The following is a 17282-nucleotide window of genomic DNA, read 5'->3' as shown; positions in this document are numbered from 1 at the left end:
AACCAGTAGAGACAGGTTTTGAAACCCACCCCTGATTCTTGACAAATGTACCTTGTCCTTTATGTACACTGAGAGCATATGCACCAAAGACAAATTCCTTATGTGTCCAATCACACTTGGCCAATAAAGAATTCTATGTCTAAGTCTGTACTTGTTCTGTTTGGTTGCTGGCCAAACCAGAGTTAAACCAGTTAAAACCAGACATTAAAACCACTGAATGACCACTGAAAGATTTACTCCCTGATATGTGAATATATAGGATTGTGGCCTAAAAGTAGAAAGTCTTCTGAGAAAATTGGCAACAATTTTGGCCCTCTTTTGTAATTTCTTACCATGCAAGAATGCACTTATAGCCTAAGTACTTCAGCTCTCATAATTTATATATATACTTTGTAGTGTTCAAAGCAATATATCTTCAAGGTAAAAAGCATGAAAATTAATTGCCAATACAGTAATTAAAGTAACTCAAGATTAGTGTTGTAAATTTATATATGATTCATAAATTATGTGGAATAATGTCAATACTTACATTATTCAAATTTAAAATGCAAAATAATTTTGTAATATGAAGAATATGAAAACAAAACTTGATCAAATATACAGTGGCTCCATTTTCCAGTAGTTTAAAAATTATTAGATTCAGAAACTAATTGTAGACATTTCTACTATGCATCATTATTTCTTTTTATATGTATATGTCATGAGAACTGGTGCTGTGTGATAAGAACATGATAGATCTATAAATCCTGCATCAATCTCATAGTCAAAAATGTTTGTCTGTCATTTACACTTGAAAAAACTAAATATCCTGCCTCCAGTTTATGTTCATTTATTTTATATAAAGATGCTTGAAGTGATGTATACTAAGTACCAGTACATTGACAAAAAAAGTAATATAAATGCTAAATAATATATTTATGAGCTGTGGCTAATGGCTATTATGGTAATTGAGTTCAGGTAGGACATTAGTAGAAATATGTAGAATGGGTTTATAAAATGTTTCATTTTCAAAATAATAGTTCATTTCATTAGAACATTTTTTAATACAAAAATTACATGAAATTTCCCCTCTATACTAAAAGCTCAGTATTGAGTACAAGGGTTGTTTTGAACATTTTGGAACCACTCTGAGCTCAAAGTAGCATTGCAGTCATGTTTTCAAGATTGAAATGCTTTGAAATTGCTCAAAAGAGCTTGCTTTGAGTTCAGAAAAGGGGTTTCATATTTAGGAGGGAATATTCTGTGAAATGTCACACTTGCATTGTCTTTCATACCCACTGTCAGTTAAATGGTTTTGGGTTTTTTTGCTGGTGTCTTTTAGTACAATAATGAAGATCGGTTTTGATTTGATTACATCTTTTAACCTGTGTAGAATCAATTTTCCCTATTTCAAGGCAAAAGAAGCGGAAGCTTTCCTTCTGAGTCTTTCAGAAGAGATCCAGCGGAGGTTGGAAGCAGCCGGTATGAAAGGAAGACGATTAACTCTCAAAATCATGATCAGGAAAGCTGGAGCCCCAGTAGAACCTGCAAAATTTGGAGGGCATGGAATTTGTGACAGTGTTGCTAGGTAAATAGTTTATAGTACATAAATTTGCCATTGTTTATATGCTTAAATTTGTACACTAATAATAAACACAATATCTCTCTTTTCCCACCTTTAAGTCAGCTTTAACTTTTGCCCCTGTCTTTTTCCTAAGGCTGAGAGAGAGTGATTGTCCCAAGATCATTAGGTACATTTGGTATTTAAAGCATAACTAGAACTCCCAGGTTCTAGCCTAGTGCCTTTAACCATTACACACTGGCTCTTCATTTCAGTCATTAGACTTTATTTTTTTAAAAGATTTCTTTTTAAGTCCTTTAATATCCCCTTGTAACATTGTATATTTATATTGTGATTTCAACACAATATAAATTATAAGCTATCATAAGGGAAACTCTGTTTTCAAGGGTGGCATAAATTTTTAAAATAAGATTGTACAAACATTTTGTTAAATATAGAAAATACTCTATTTTTCAGAGTATAAGATGCACCTTTTTCCCCCCTAAAAGGGGGTGAACATTTAGTTGTGTCTTATACACCGAATGTAGCCCCGCCACCCACTGGCTCCCACCCTTTGGCTTCTGCCTCCCAGCAATTTACCTCCCATTTCATCCCATTTCAGCTTCAGCACAGCCTAATTAGCACAAGTGTTGGATCGGCCTCCTTGACTGTTTTGCACAGGCCTCTGCTGCTTGCTGCAAGAAGGTAAAAACTGGAAGCAGTTTTTTTTTGTCTTGTGCTAATCAAGCTATGCTGAAAACAAAAATGAAAGTAAAGCAGGCTATTTGCTGTTTGCTGCAATGAGGCAAAATTGCTGGGAGGCAGAGACAGAGGCAGATTTCTTTTTCTTGTTTTCCTCACCAAAAAAGTTCAGTGCGTCTAATAGTCTGGAGCATCTTATACTCTGAAAAATACGGTACATTTTTAAAAGTTCCTGTTTTACAAACTATGCTAGCAATAAGAACATGTCTGTCAAATTTGTTTTTCATATGTCCATGTATGTTAGAATCTTATAAAACATTACTATCAAAATACAAGTAGTCCTTGACTTAACGACCACAATTGAACCCAAAGTTTTTGTTGCTAAGTGAGACAGCTATTAAGTGAGTCTTGCTGCATTTTACAACTTTTCCTGTCACAGTTGTTAAGTGAATCCCTGCAGTTGTTACATTAGTAACATGGATGTTAAGTGAATTTGGCTTCCCCATTGACTTTGCTTGTCAGAAGGTCGCAAAAGGGGAACAAATGACCATAGGACACTGCAACGGTCATAAATATGAGTCAGTTGCCAAGTGCCCAAATTTTAATCACATGGCCATGGGGATGCTGCAGCAGTGGTAAGTGTGAAAAATGGTCATAAGTCACTATTTTCACTGCTGTTGTAACTTTTAATGGTCACTAAACAGACTGTTGTAAATCGAAGACTAGCTGTAGTGTAATAAGTATTTAAGGAAAATATTATATTGTTTTGATGCTATTTTTTAATTGTTAAAAATCAATAGAAAATATCTGTTTTTAGAATGGTAAAAAAAATAGACTTATATCAATACTTATATCAATTTATTCGTAACATTAATTGGACCTCATTATGTGTCATAGTTTACTGGGGTCTTAACAAAGCTACTAGTTTGGTTCTTGTCTGCCAAAATATAGGGACAAGCTAGGCAAAATACACCATTGCTATCTGACAAAATGTTCAGGGAGCAAATAATACACAATTTAAAAACAAATTAAGCATATGAAACTATATTTTAGTAACTAGAACAAAAGCTGAATTTAATTGCAGAAATTGAACAAGTAAAGAAGAATAGTAAACCTGCATTATTAGCAGTGGGTTATAAATAAACAGCTCATTTCCCCAATTATGGCTTTTTCTGCTGACATAATTTTTATAGGTGGTCATATTAATCTAATATGCTAAAGTTTTTAAAACTGAAGGATTTTCTGCCTCCTTTAAAGACTAGATTCATAAGCTAAAAACATGTAGAATCCTAGCTTTAGAAGGAATAACATGACGGCACTGATCAGCAGTGCTAATCATTGAACATGCTAAATCATTTTTATCATTTGCGTGCTCACATTAGCAGAAGGAGATAGGAGAAGGAATCTGGTATCAGGAATGAGCAGCTCATGGAAACATACCCACAGGTGAAATGGTAATAAAATATTAGATTGCGCCAAAATGGACAGCTTGAGGATGGAAATTAAAGACAAAGAAGAACGGAATATTATTTAATTTGGGACATATGGTATAATTGGTTAGATAACAGATGCAAAGATTAGAAAATTAATGATGAAAGATGATCAATGAACCAGAAATAAATACAAGTAACGATAAATGGAAGCAGTGGTGGGATTCAGCCGGTTCTAGGCAGTTCGGCCGAACCGTTTGTTAAATTGCCAGTTCGCCCCGCCCCTTGTCCCTCTCCTCCCCACCATTACTTACCGGCCTCCCAGCACCGTTGTTAAATTGCTGGCTCGCACTCTCCTCCCCCCTGGGAGCACACGGAAGAACCGCTTGTTAAATGTCTGGCTCAGCCGCCCCATGCCCGCCCCCACCCCACCACTATTTATTGGCTTCGGAACACACCGAAGCATTTTTTAAATTGCTGGCTCGCCCACCCATCGCCCCACTCCATCACTATTTATTGGCCTCACTCGCAGAATTGCACAGTTTGCCTTAGTGATACACTGAGGCATAGCTGTAGCTATCCCTATCCTTTCCTCGTGGCCCAGCCTTTCCTACTTTTGCCACCGCCTACCACTCTGTTCCCCATCTTAGACAGCCCACCTCGGACTGCCCCGACTGCTCCAGCAGCAGAAGGCAAGTACAGCTGAGTGCTGCCCCTGAGGAAGCGGGACTGGGAAAGGTGGTTGGCCTACCCCCATCCAAGCACCTCGCTGGCCACACGGCCGCCGACCAAAGCCTACCTTCATCCAAGCGCCTCACTAGCCACCGATCCAAGCGCCTTGCTGGCCACGTGGCCGCCAACCGCGGCCTACCCCTATCCAAATGTCTCACTAGCCATGCAGCCACCAGCCACTAGTGAGGTGCTTGGATAGGGGTAGCCTACGGTTGGCGGCTGCATGGCCAGCGAGGTGCTTGGAACGGGTGGCTAGCGAGACACTTGGATGAGGTAGCCAGCAGCTCGTGGCTGCTGCCTACCCGATCCATGCACCTCGCTGCCCACCCGATCCAAGCGCCACGTGGCCGCCGACTGAAGCCTGCCTGCATCCAAGCGTCTCTCTGGCTAGCAAGAGCTTGGATGCAGGCAGCGGTCGACGGCGACGCTGATCAGGTGGCAGCAAGGTGCATGGATCAGGTGGGCAGCAGCTCATGGCTGCTGCCTACCCGATCCATGCACCTCGCTGCCCCCTGATGCAAGCGCCACACGGCCGCCAACTGAAGCCTGCCTGCATCCAAGCGTCTCTCTAGCCAGCCCATTCAAGCACCTTGCTGGATAGTTTTATTCAGCAGACACTTGACTCTTGACACAGCTATTTTTTCACCTTCTGCCCAAAATCCAGCTCTCTGCAAAAGATTGAATGTTTTAGCCTTGTTCTCACTGGCTCTGTCACTTAATACGATGGTTGTACTAATAAACTAGCATCTAAAGTTGCAACAAAGGGGCTGCAAGACAGAAGGCCTGCCAACAGACCTTGCAGACTTTGGATGCTGGTTTATTAATACAGCCCCTGGATACAGAAATGAAACCAGCCTCTGGGATATATCCTAAATAAATGGACACTTTGTTGAGCTTTATCCAAAATATCACTGGGCATCGTATTGATAATATCTATCTATCTATCTATCTATCTATCTATCTATCTATCTATCTATCTATCTATCTATCTATCTATCTATCTACCTACCTACCTACCTACCTACCTACCTACCTACCTACCTACCTACCTTTCTTTCTTTCTTTCTTTCTATCCATCCATCTTTCTATTTTTCTATCATATTGAGCTGAATAAAATTGCTCCTTTCTGTGTTAAAGTTGACACAGCTCATTCTCAAATGCCTATAGTGCATTCCTAATTTTGAGTTCATTTGCTCAACTGTTTTAAGTATGCATCAAAAATATACTGCTCTTTTCCAATTCCCATTCATACCATGGCTAAATGAAAAGAAAAAAACCTTGAAGACAATCTTTTCCCCCAAAACAAAGAATAGAATTACCATATTGCCAGCAAATGTAAGATGGGGCATGCAACCTCTCGCCCTCCAATTTTAAAGAGAATTTTTTTCAGGAGCAGCATAGATTTCTTTTGGTTATAATGCAGCCATAACTCTGAGATACGTTTTTATACCCAAAAGCTAATGGCTACTTTACCAATTACTGCAAAGACAACAAAGCACAAATCAGTATGATAACTCTATCCCAATTGTGGAAGAACTGAGATGAATCTCTGGGCAGGTGTAATTGACAATTACTGTGATGCATTTTAAATAAAAAATCATACATAACTGCTTGATTGGGAAAACAGTGTCATTTTATGAGACTCCACAACAGGATTCATCCACAGGAAATTCTCAGGCAAAAAATGTTAGAATACTAGGGCAGGGCCAGCCTACCCTGCCCCATTTGGAGAAGGAGTGATGGAGAGAAAGAGGGGGGCAGAAAATGATGAAGGAGAGAAAGAGAGATGAAGGATAGAAGGGGGAGAAAGATGAAGAAGAGAAAGGGAGGAGAAAGATGGAGAGAAAGAGAGGGAGGGAGAAAGAGAAGGAGAGATTAAGGAGAGAAAGATTGAGAGAAAGAGAGATGAAGGATAGAAGGGGAGAAAGATGAAGAAGAGAAAAGGGGGAGAAAGATGGAGAGAAAGAGAGGGAGGGAGAAAGAGATTAAGGAGAGAAAGATGGAGAGAAAGATGAAGGAGAGAAGGAGATGAAGGATAGAAGGGAGAAAGATGAAGAGAAAGGGGAGAAAGATGGAGAAAGAGAGGAGGAGAAAGAGATTAAGGAGAGAAAGATGGAGAGAAAGATGAAGGAGAGAAAGAGAGATGAAGGATAGAAGGGGGAGAAAGATGAAGAAGAGAAAGGGGGGAGAAAGAGATTAAGGAGAAAAAGATTGAGAGAAAGAGGGGGAAGAAAGATGAAGGACAGAAAGAGGGAGGGAGAATGGATTTGTTCTGGTAATTGGTTTAACAAGCATGGCACTGAAAAAGTGATTTATGACCGTTTTTCATACTTACGAACATTGCAGCAAACAGTCATTAGGGCAAAGAAGCTATGTCACATGATCACCTGGACATGCCCACCCGGTCACATGAAGCACCGCAGTTGTGACATGAGTGACATGGTTATTAAAAATGCTGCAACAGGGATAAATGATGACCGGTCATAAGTGTGAGGACTGATCAAAAGTGCGAGAACCTGTCGGAAATCACTTTTTTCAGTCCTCTGGGTAGTCCCTATGTGCATAGGGGCTACCCAGATGGCTAAAAAACGTGATTTCTGACAGGTTCTCACACTTTTGTCCAGTCCTCACACTTATGACCGGTCATCATTTATACCTGTTGCAGCATTTTAGTTTAGTTTAGTTTATTTAGATTTTTATACCGCCCTTCTCCCAAAGGACTCAGGGCGGTTCACAGCCAAAATAAAAACAATAATAATATACATAATAAAAACAATTATTAAAAATCTTATTACATATCAGGCCAAATTAAAACTATTTAAAACCATAAAACCCCAAATAATTTACAACAAAATATTAAAAACTGCTAAAAATTTTGTGCATAGGGACTACTCAGAGGGCTGAAAAAGTTATTTTTTACCTGTCTTCACACCTACAACTGTCCTCACATTTTACATTTTGCACCCTATCTTGTAACCGTGGTGAAGAGAAGCAGTTGTGAAATGAGTGACATGGTTGTTAAAAATGCTGCAATGGGCATAAATTTGAGGATGGTCATAAGTGCAAGGACTGGTCAGAAATGACTTTTTTTAGCCCTCTGAGTAGTTTCTATGCCCATAGCCAGGGCCACCCGATCACATGAGCAGCTAGGCTCGCCCACCCAGTCACATGAGCAGCTAGCCACGCCCACCCAGTTACATGACCACCAAGCCACACCCCAAAATAAGCCACGCCCACAGAACCGGTTGTTAAAAAATTTGAATCCCACCACTGGATAGAAGGATACTTATTGTAAGCAATATTATGGCCAGAATGTACAAAAGTGTAAATTGAAATATATAGAATAATAAATATATAGAGAACATTAGAACTATGGAAACAATAGATATAAATATGATATTGTATGAATACGAGTTAGGGTTAGGATAAGAGTTAAATGGACGTAATTAGGAGGTATAATATTATATATATTGTGAAAAACTGCTGATAAACCAGTTTATCGATGTTGCAAAGTTGAAACTGTGATGCAAAACAAAGAAAAATGTACACTAAAAATGTTTTTTTAAGAAAAGGAAATGAGCACCTAAGTAGCTAAGTGCACTGTAATGAAATTCAGTCATGGTAAACTGAAGATTTCCTAGCTGTTTTAAATATATATACCATATAGTGATCAAAATAGTACTACACTTCTAGAAGTGTGGAGAGAGGGAGGGAGGGAGGGAGAGAGAGCTGATTGAAATTTGTAAAACAATCAAAATTAAGATCAGAAGAACGTGTCTAGAAACCTACGGTATCTAGTTCTTTTTTCTATAGTGGCCACTCATTTTTCTACTGCAATCATGGAAACAAAATATGACAGCAATTGTCCTTGGCAGTTTTGGAAATAATGAGTATTCAAAGATATGCTTCTTCTGATCCTGGTGATGACATGTACTCAATCTAATTAGTAGCCATTGTAAAACTGTTGATGCATTTTAAAATTTATGTATTTGTAGGACTGTGACTCTTAACCATGCAACAGATAATGCCAAAGTGATTGGGAAAGAAATATTAAATATGTTTCACACAATGAAACTGAATATTTCTGATATGAGAGGGGTAAGTTTTTAAATCACTGCAACTTCAGCACTCATGCTTGATTTTTTCTTCTACGAAATTATTTACTAGTATTGCTTTATTCTAAATTTGAGTGGATATGTGATAAATATTTATTTCTTCCAATGTGATCCTATTACATGTGAAATATTGCAATTTTACATTGGACTAACTGGCCAGTCATTATTTAAAATGGTAAACACCAATCTGAGAAGAGAAAAAGATTTAGGTAACTTTGGAAACTCTTGTATTAAACACAGATTGTAAGATCTTCAATCACTCTTTGTTAATCAGCTAACTGGTTCAATAATGTTTCATTCAATAACTATAGATTCTTATTACTGAAAGAATTTTCTACATTTAATTTCACTATGACCTCTCCTTTTATTATTCTCATAAATACCCATATAGTGGGCTTTTTTTCAAGATCATACTTTCTCTGGGATTGTGAGAGGTGTGTGTGTGTGTGTAAGCTATAGATTTGAAAAATTATTCTAAAAATAATTTCTTAATGTTAAATATTTTAGAAGACAATGATTTTTGCTGCAGCGGACTATAAATGAAGCCCCCAAATTTACTCTGGTATCTTGATTCCTAGGTTGGAATTCAAGTGCATCAGCTAGTTCCAGTTAATAAAACAACTGCCATGTCTTCCTCTAACACTTCATTACCTTCTGGGTTCTTGCCTGGTGGAGCTGATTCAATTATTGATCTTTTACAAGTTCCAAAAGGTGTGAAGAAGTCCAAAAATAATGAAGAAGAACGCAAGGAAGGTTGGAAGATAACGTTTTGCTTTGTATGGGGTTTTTTTAGATAGCTTTTAAAATAAATTATTTCAAAAACAGAGTTTCTTCTTAAGAAGTATGTTACATTATTTAGCTGGGTGTTCTGCAGTGTTTGAAAATGTTGTCTTTTTCTTTGATTGATAGTTTTTTTAGCTGCTGTGGATGTTGAAATATCTTCTGCATCAAAAGCATGGACAGAGTTACCATCCGAAGCAACTAATCTCCATCACATAATCAGCAAATCTGAGCCTAGTACCAGTTTGAATGGCTTATATCCACCAATCAGTATAAAATCTAGGCTTAATTTAAGTATTGAAGTGCCATCAGCTTCCCAGGTAAAATTTCTTTTTATGTGGATAATATGAAATCATTTTATGCCCCTTTCTTAATAAAGAATGTGTAAGATGAATATTTTATGGGCTTTTATGCTTAATTCTTCTTACTACTACAGTGCATGTGCTTTTCCTGGGTTTGGTTTGAAAAATAATTCCTTTAATTGAATGGGAGGGAAATTGGTCTGAATTCCCTGGGTGTAATGCTGCATCTCAGCTGCCCAAGCTTCATGGGGTGACAGCTTGACTTTAGCATTGAGATGGGGGGGAGAGGGAGAGATTTAAGGAAGTGGTGGGGGGAATGGAAGCCCAGCTGAGCCTTGTGAAAAGCCAGCCAAGGTCAACTAACAATATGCAGAGCTGGGAACTGAGCACCTGTTTCATAAACAATATACAAGCACCTGATTGGAGGGGGGGGGACTTTCTTTTGTGTTGTTTCCATGGGAAACCCTTACTGAAGCATTTCAGCTTCAGTAAACTATACTCTTGGCAAAACAAATGGCCAACAATCTTTTCTTGTTAAGATGACAAAATGGGACAGTTAACATTGGACAATAAGGAAAGAGCATTGCCACTCTCTTCCATCTGTTAGTCTATTGATTGAATTATTTTAATTTTAGCCATTTCTGTTTATATTTTGATTACTCATGAAAGACTTAAGGATTTAGTTTAACTTGTTCTGAATTTCGTTAATATGAACACATAAGCATCTAGGATCCATTCACTTATACTACTATTACATGTAGACATAGGCACAAGAGAAGAACAGCTTCCTCTTTTTATAGTCTATACATTTTGTACTTGTTTACTTACCAAGCAAAGAGTAAAATATAATATTTCTGAGAAGAGTTCTGCGTTTAGTTTTTCATTTTCACTTTCTTAAAGAAAACATTTTTTCTTAATAGCTTGATAAGTCTGTTTTAGAAGCACTCCCTTCTGATCTTCGAGAACAAATAGAACATGCATATTCTCTTCAACTAATGGATGTATATGATAATAGCAAGAAGGAACCAATAAATGGATACAACACCAATTTTCCATCCCAGCCTACTGGAACTGTTCTATTACAGATGCCAGATCTCAAAGAATCAAACAGTGATGCTGGGATTAATATAATAGCACTCCCAGCATTTTCACAGGTAAATGATAATATGTATTAGTAGACTTAATGTGATAAGCATTTTCTATAGGAGATGTTCTGTAGATTTCTAGTTAGAAACAGTATTAATATAAATGTATTTCTTACCCTAGAGCCAAAAACTCAGAAGTTTAAATATTATAGTAATGTTTCAGTGATTTCATATCAGTGATATACTCACAAGTGGCTGCTTTATTGCATAGGTGGATCCTGATGTTTTTGCTGCCCTTCCTTCAGAATTGCAGGAGGAACTTAGACAAGCATATGACCAAAGGCAAAATCACGTAGAGAACGTATTACAGCAAACAAGTGCCACTGGTAAGTCTTTGAATGCATTCCTGTCAAATAATTATGTGTAATCTTTTTTATTGCAGCAAACTTGTGTTAACAACAGCTGGGACTTGGTTATTTCTTTAATCATAAAATACTAATGCAATTCTCACTTACTTCTTTCTTCTCAGCATCAAAGAATCCAGTTACAAAAAATAAGAAGAGAACTAGAAAAAAAATCCAAGTCAGCCCAGTAAAAACGAGCTTTAGTCCTTTCAAAAATAAGTGTTTGGGTAACCCTGCAAAAAATATGGTTGTTTCTGTTGGAAGTCCTCAGAAATTAATAGATAACTTCTTGAAACAAGAAAAAGCAGTCAGTGACAATCCTCAGGTAACTTTATAAGCAATACACTATTTCAGTATTTTTAAACTCAGTGTGATTTAAAATCATAAATTTCTTATTTTTCTGGGGTTCTTATGCTTGTGCTTTTTAAATGTTTCCTATTGAGAATATAGAGAAATTTTCATTTTTATTCTTTCTGGATAGATGGAAGAAGTACAAGCTGTTACAAATCCTTCCAGTCCATCTATTTCACAGCCATTATCATCTACTACAATTTGGCCTCAAGCACCTAATCTAGCAGGAGCTATTGAGTTTAACGATGTAAAGGCCTTGCTTAAGGAATGGATTACAACTATATCAGGTAAACTCTAGGAGTATTACTTTTTAATGAAAGAGTTAGTGTGTCTTGTAAGTAAATTAAAACAAGGCTACATTTCATGTCTGTACTAGATGTCATCAAATAATAGCATTCTACAATCCTGGTATTATTTTTGAACAGAAGAGATTTAATATTTAAAAATAGTTTTAATTGATTTTAATGTTATTTACTGTGCTCTAAGAGCTACTGTGGCTTTCCACTATTGCCTGCATTCTGTAGTATTCAAAGGATAGTTTTAAAATGCCAGAGAAATGTCTTTTCCAGTACACATATTTCAAATTAGACAGTGTTCAAAATCCCAGAAAAGAGAATTCTATTTTTGTGCAGTGCTTTATAATTCTGTGTATTTCTAAGAACTGACTGTTGATGCCATAGGTATAGTTGTAACAGTTTAACTAAGCAAAATTAGATTGGATTTTTTATTTTTTATAAGCTGCCCAGAGTTGCTGTGAGTGAGTGGGCAGCCATATAAACCTAATAAAATTAAATGGAGCAGCTTTATGATGGCACAAACAAAAAGGGTTGAATTCCATGCAGAATTTCATGGGAAGATGTGGCAGTTACTGTGTAGGTTTTTAAAGTTCTCCTTTCAAATTGCTCCTTAAATTGAGACAACAGATAGGGATAGCCATTAAACTATACTGATTATACACAGGATTTTGTATACATAATAAAACACGAGCTTAATTTACTTACTTGAAAGAGGCAGATTTTTTGTTTTAAAAGGAGTCAAATCAATTTACATCAGTGTCAAAACATTCATTAATTTAAAGCTGTTTAAGCTCTACCGCTTCAAAGAGGCATTCTATAAAGTATGTATAATTTTGTAGATCCCATGGAAGAAGATATTTTGCAAGTTGTGAAGTATTGTACTGATCTGATAGAAGAAAAGGATTTAGAAAAGCTGGATCTAGTCATAAAGTACATGAAAAGGTAATTAGATGCTAACTTTTTTATTTATAGAAATAAATCCAAATGACATTGAAAATAAGTAATAAAACTTAAGAATTTCAGGTAGTGATTCTTTATACTTGTGTATCTTGCCTTTGTCATATTATTTTCCACACAATTGAATACCTAGGATTTGTTCAATACTGCATCCATTATTTATTGTGGATGTGATTTCTCTGCATTATACTGGTGGGTTTGCACTTGCAAAGTTTTGGAAGATTTCTGAGAGAAAGCCTTTATGGCAGTCCTGCCTCTCTTCTGCCTCCATGCATTAACTTGCCCCAAATCTCCTGCATTGCAATATTTTTCCAGATTTATTAGGATATTATAGCACCCACTTTATTAGGAGTGTTCTCTGTGATTCTGTACTCTGAATACAGACATGAAGAATATGGTGAGTTTTCCTTTTTTCTATTTTGTTCTATTAATTCCCCCCCCCTTTTGTTCCTAGCCCTTTTACTACATGACCAAGGCCTATTGTTTATCTGAAATTTCACAGATGCTCCAGCTGCATGTCCACAAACCTTAACAACCCTTTCTGCTTAGCAGGATATTATGTGAATTCCTATCCATTACTCAAATTAGAATCAGAATTAATTCTCGTCTTCATATCTTCGTATGGGAGAAAGCTTTAAAAGCTTCAAATAAGTTTTCTCACTTCAGCCTCAGCCTGCTAGTGCTTTTTCTCTCTCTGTGGCCACCTCTATGGCAGGGAAGTAAAGTTAGCCCATCTATTTACCGAAGTGGCATGGAAACATGAAGATTGAGACTTCATGAAAGATCACTCTTTCATGCCCCCTCCCCCATTTCAGTAATTGACAAGGCCATGCCAAGATCCACAGACCAAAATTCTTGCATTATAATGATCTTTTGGTGAAATCAGGGACTGTTGTCTTACAGCAGTTATCAAGTGACAATCAGCATTGTTTGCTCAGCTATAAGCTTCCCTTAGAAGAGGTAGTAATGTATTCACCATGTTTAAACTCTTCCACTACAATCCTTTTACAGGGTGGTAAAGCAACCTGTCCTATAAAGTTTAAGCACTGTGAAACTACTTGTATATATTTGACAATTTTTTCTTTTTCTGTTTTATTATTTTATTTATTCAAGAAATCATTCTAATTGTTTCAAGAAACAATTAGAGGTTCATCTGCCATCTTTATGAAAGTTTGTTTACTTCTCCTTTTTCCCTTTCACGCCTTTTGAGGTTTTTTCTGTCCCATTCCCTTCTTCCATAGCCAGTGTTCCCACCTCCATGGTAGGATTAAGTGGCTTGAAAGGAAATTGAATTGCAATGTTGATAGAAAGTATTAGGAGCTTCTATTTATTCACCTCTTGCATCTATTTTAATCTTCCTCATGATGGTGGCTTTGGCCTGTCAAACAAGCGTTCAGCCATCAAGAATCAGTCCTGGTTTATCTGATTTTGTACAGTGATGAAGTTGCGCTCATTTTAATTCCAAAGAGCTTTAAATTCTACCTTTCTTAGGCAACTTTACTGCCATTTTTCTATTCCAGTTCTTTTAGATGTTTGGAATCTTCCTTATGCGGTTGCAAGAGAAATGTAGCTTATGTTTACAGTAACAAAGCTTTAACTTTGTGAGTCACATTTTATGATATAAAATCAGTGCCATGCAGACTACAAACAAGACAGTTGTTAGCTTCTCTGTAACCAGTTGAATGGCTATGATTTCACATAACCCACCTGCCATTATTTCTTGCATATGTCCCTTCTGCTAAACTGCCCTGTTAAGGAATTGAGGGGATATTTAACAGGCCTGTATAAACCTCTACATTTGGATAAGGTTTCAGACAACCACTTAGCTAGAATCTGTTCTGAAATGTTCTGCACACGTGCAAACCCATCAGTTTGTATGCTCAGAGTAATTGCTGTGGCTGGCCTCCTGGAGCCAGATGACTTGGAGAGTGAAGAGGAAGAGCTGGCAAGACCTCCTTCCCTCACTGGACCCTCCTCCTCCCTGGCACCGTCCCAGATTCCAGCTGCAGTCCAGGACAAGGAGGAGGAGCTGACAAGGCCTCTTTCCCCCGACCCCTCCTCTTCCCTGGCAACGTCCCAAGAACCAGCTGCTGAGGATCAATCTTGGCTAGATGCGAAACAGCGACGCCGAGATAAGCGTGCACAGCAGAGGAAAGGGTGGGGCAGGCGCAGGGAGTACTGAGTCATGGAGCCACACCCCCACAGGGGATAAAAGCAGGGAGAGTGCTCCGTAGGCCCTTGTGTCGGACAAAGTTACGGACTACTGGCTCTTTGACTGCTTTGGACTGAAGTCTGGGATTACTTGTGAGTACTTTAGATCATCCTGCAGACTCCTGGTTGCCCTGGCAATGGTCTGTCGGCATGCTGCTACTTGATAAGGACTTGGCTGGCACGTGAAGGAACGTTGCCAGAACTTTTGTTGCCAGAAGGAACTCGGCCAAGTGTAAATAAATTGCTGGCAGACAGCCTCGGCTGGCATATTGTTTTGGGAAGGAAGGGAGGGGACAGAACACTAATCCTAGTTATAGACAAGCAGTCTTGGTGTTTTCCTGTTTTTGAACTCTCCCACTAAATACCAGTTATAACTCTGTTCTTCATAAAACTTCTGCTTCGGTTTCCAAATTTGTAAACTGACAAAATTTTTGACATTTCATTGTTTAAATCTCAAGTTTGAATATCTAAATACAGAATGCATAATTTTATGTTTATCTTGTGCCACTTTACATTTATTTTTATGTGTATATATGTTTGCATGTATTTTTCCACCAACAAAACTTTGTTTCTAAGTATTTTCACACAAGAAAGCGAACTACAGTTAATATAGTTAAACATATTCTATGAGTTTGGCTGTGGCTATTCCAGCTCTAAATCTTGCTCTACAATCTATGAAAATGTATGATGATAAATTTTCCTTTCCATTCTATTACTTTTTATCTCCACAGGCTAATGCAGCAGTCTGTAGAATCAGTATGGAACATGGCATTTGATTTCATTCTTGACAATGTTCAAGTTGTTCTGCAACAAACTTATGGAAGCACATTAAAAATTATTTGAACTGATCTTGTAGGAAAGGATATGGTAAGAGCCTGGAGCTCTCTGGTAGCTGTACCATAAGTGCTTGTGAGGTATTTGCAAAGTGCATGACATTAAGCTAAGTTTTTATAAGTTGAATTTTTTTTAAAGGAGAAGGTGTTTTGTACATTTTCTTTCAGCAAAGTGCCAAAATTTGTCAGTATTGCATGTAAATAATTGTGTTTAAATTCTTTTATTGTAGAATAGAATCTATTTACAAAATGTTTGTTTATAAAAGTTTTATGGATTTTTACAGTGAAGTGTTTACAATTGTTTAATAAAGAATTGTATGTAATTTGTACATATTTTGTTTCACTCCTTTAATTTTCTTTCCTAAATGCTATAAATTTGAACAGTCAATATTAGTTTTCATATTTTTATTGGCTAAACATTTGTCTTCAAGCTCAGTTATTTCACAGTGGCAGAAGGCTCTCTGAAAAGTGCTGATTTGGACTTTTTGAAAAAAGAAATTCATTATTTTTGGAATTGTCTAACATGGACTTTTTGAAAAAAGAAATTATTTTTGGAATTGTCTAACATGAACAACAAAATCCTGGTACTGCATCTCTGTCTCATAATTGGCTAAATGTCATAGTATTAATGCAGCTTGGTCTGTTCCTACCATTTTTCTTTCATAACAAACACATGTAAGAGACATTTTCCTATTCACAAAATACTTAGTTTTCATTAATAATCCATTTTACTTCTATTTAAAGAGATTCTGTTATAGCAGTCTACCAAAATCTTTAAAAATTTAAAGAGGTAAGAAGAATGTCTATTGGATTAAATGAAGTTGCTGATCTTACACTGTAGCAAATGGACTTCTTTTTGCACCCACACTACTAGTGTGAAGAGATTTCTTCATATCCCTATATCCACCTGGTAATTCTAGCAACATAACTGGCATAACAGTCTCATTAGAACCTAAGAAAATTCTCTTATCAAAACATTTTTCAGAATTTGTAATATACTAGTTTTGATGAGGCTATATGAAAGTGGTTTAATATCAGATTAAATAGAAAATGATGAGGATTGAAGATTTACTTATATCTTATCTGGTAATGATACCATTAGAATAGACTTAAGTTACAGCATATCTTGAGGCTTTTGCACACCTGATTGTTTATTACCTAAGTAAATCAGCTTCTTTCAACTGTAGAATTTTAACTACCGGTATTCTTATTTCATTTATAATTTTAACTTTACTGCTATATCCTGATAATTATGGTTGCAACTGGTTAAGGCCATTCTGCAAACATCAAGCAAAAAACAGAGTAAGATTGTTGATAATCTGCCTTCCATGTAACCTTAGCAGTAAATACCATGATGCTATCAGTGTATAAGATCACCATCCATTTTAGCCCACCTTCCCAGATACGGTTTTGTACAATTATACAGTACAATTATACCACATTTACATATTAATAGGATTACTGCACATAATTCTTCAACCACACTGACCAGATCAAACTGCTCAACTGTGCTCTTCTAACCATTTGGCAGAGAGATTTTAGTC

The 17282-nt window shown here is 37.0% G+C and overlaps 1 protein-coding gene across 5 annotated transcripts in view; it reads left to right on the top strand.

The window, feature by feature from the left end:
• The window catches only part of REV1 (REV1 DNA directed polymerase), a 54254-nt gene extending 38187 nt beyond the window's left edge, over window positions 1-16067 (top strand). For all 5 annotated transcript variants that reach the window (XM_058186643.1, XM_058186644.1, XM_058186645.1 and 2 more), the window contains 10 exons: window positions 1395-1567; window positions 8400-8502; window positions 9098-9272; window positions 9429-9619; window positions 10522-10755; window positions 10958-11072; window positions 11216-11415; window positions 11572-11728; window positions 12577-12679; window positions 15637-16067. In XM_058186643.1, coding sequence (XP_058042626.1) covers window positions 1395-1567; window positions 8400-8502; window positions 9098-9272; window positions 9429-9619; window positions 10522-10755; window positions 10958-11072; window positions 11216-11415; window positions 11572-11728; window positions 12577-12679; window positions 15637-15748 — 1563 coding nt within the window. In that variant the 3' untranslated portion in view covers window positions 15749-16067. The remainder of the gene's footprint in view (window positions 1-1394; window positions 1568-8399; window positions 8503-9097; window positions 9273-9428; window positions 9620-10521; window positions 10756-10957; window positions 11073-11215; window positions 11416-11571; window positions 11729-12576; window positions 12680-15636) is intronic.
• Window positions 16068-17282: the final 1215 nt, after the last annotated feature.

This window comes from Ahaetulla prasina, chromosome 5 (genome assembly GCF_028640845.1).
Source record: "Ahaetulla prasina isolate Xishuangbanna chromosome 5, ASM2864084v1, whole genome shotgun sequence".
Taxonomy (NCBI): Eukaryota; Metazoa; Chordata; class Lepidosauria; order Squamata; family Colubridae; genus Ahaetulla; species Ahaetulla prasina.
Note: the sequence above shows the minus strand (reverse complement) of the source record. Positions and strands in the feature narration are given on the sequence as shown.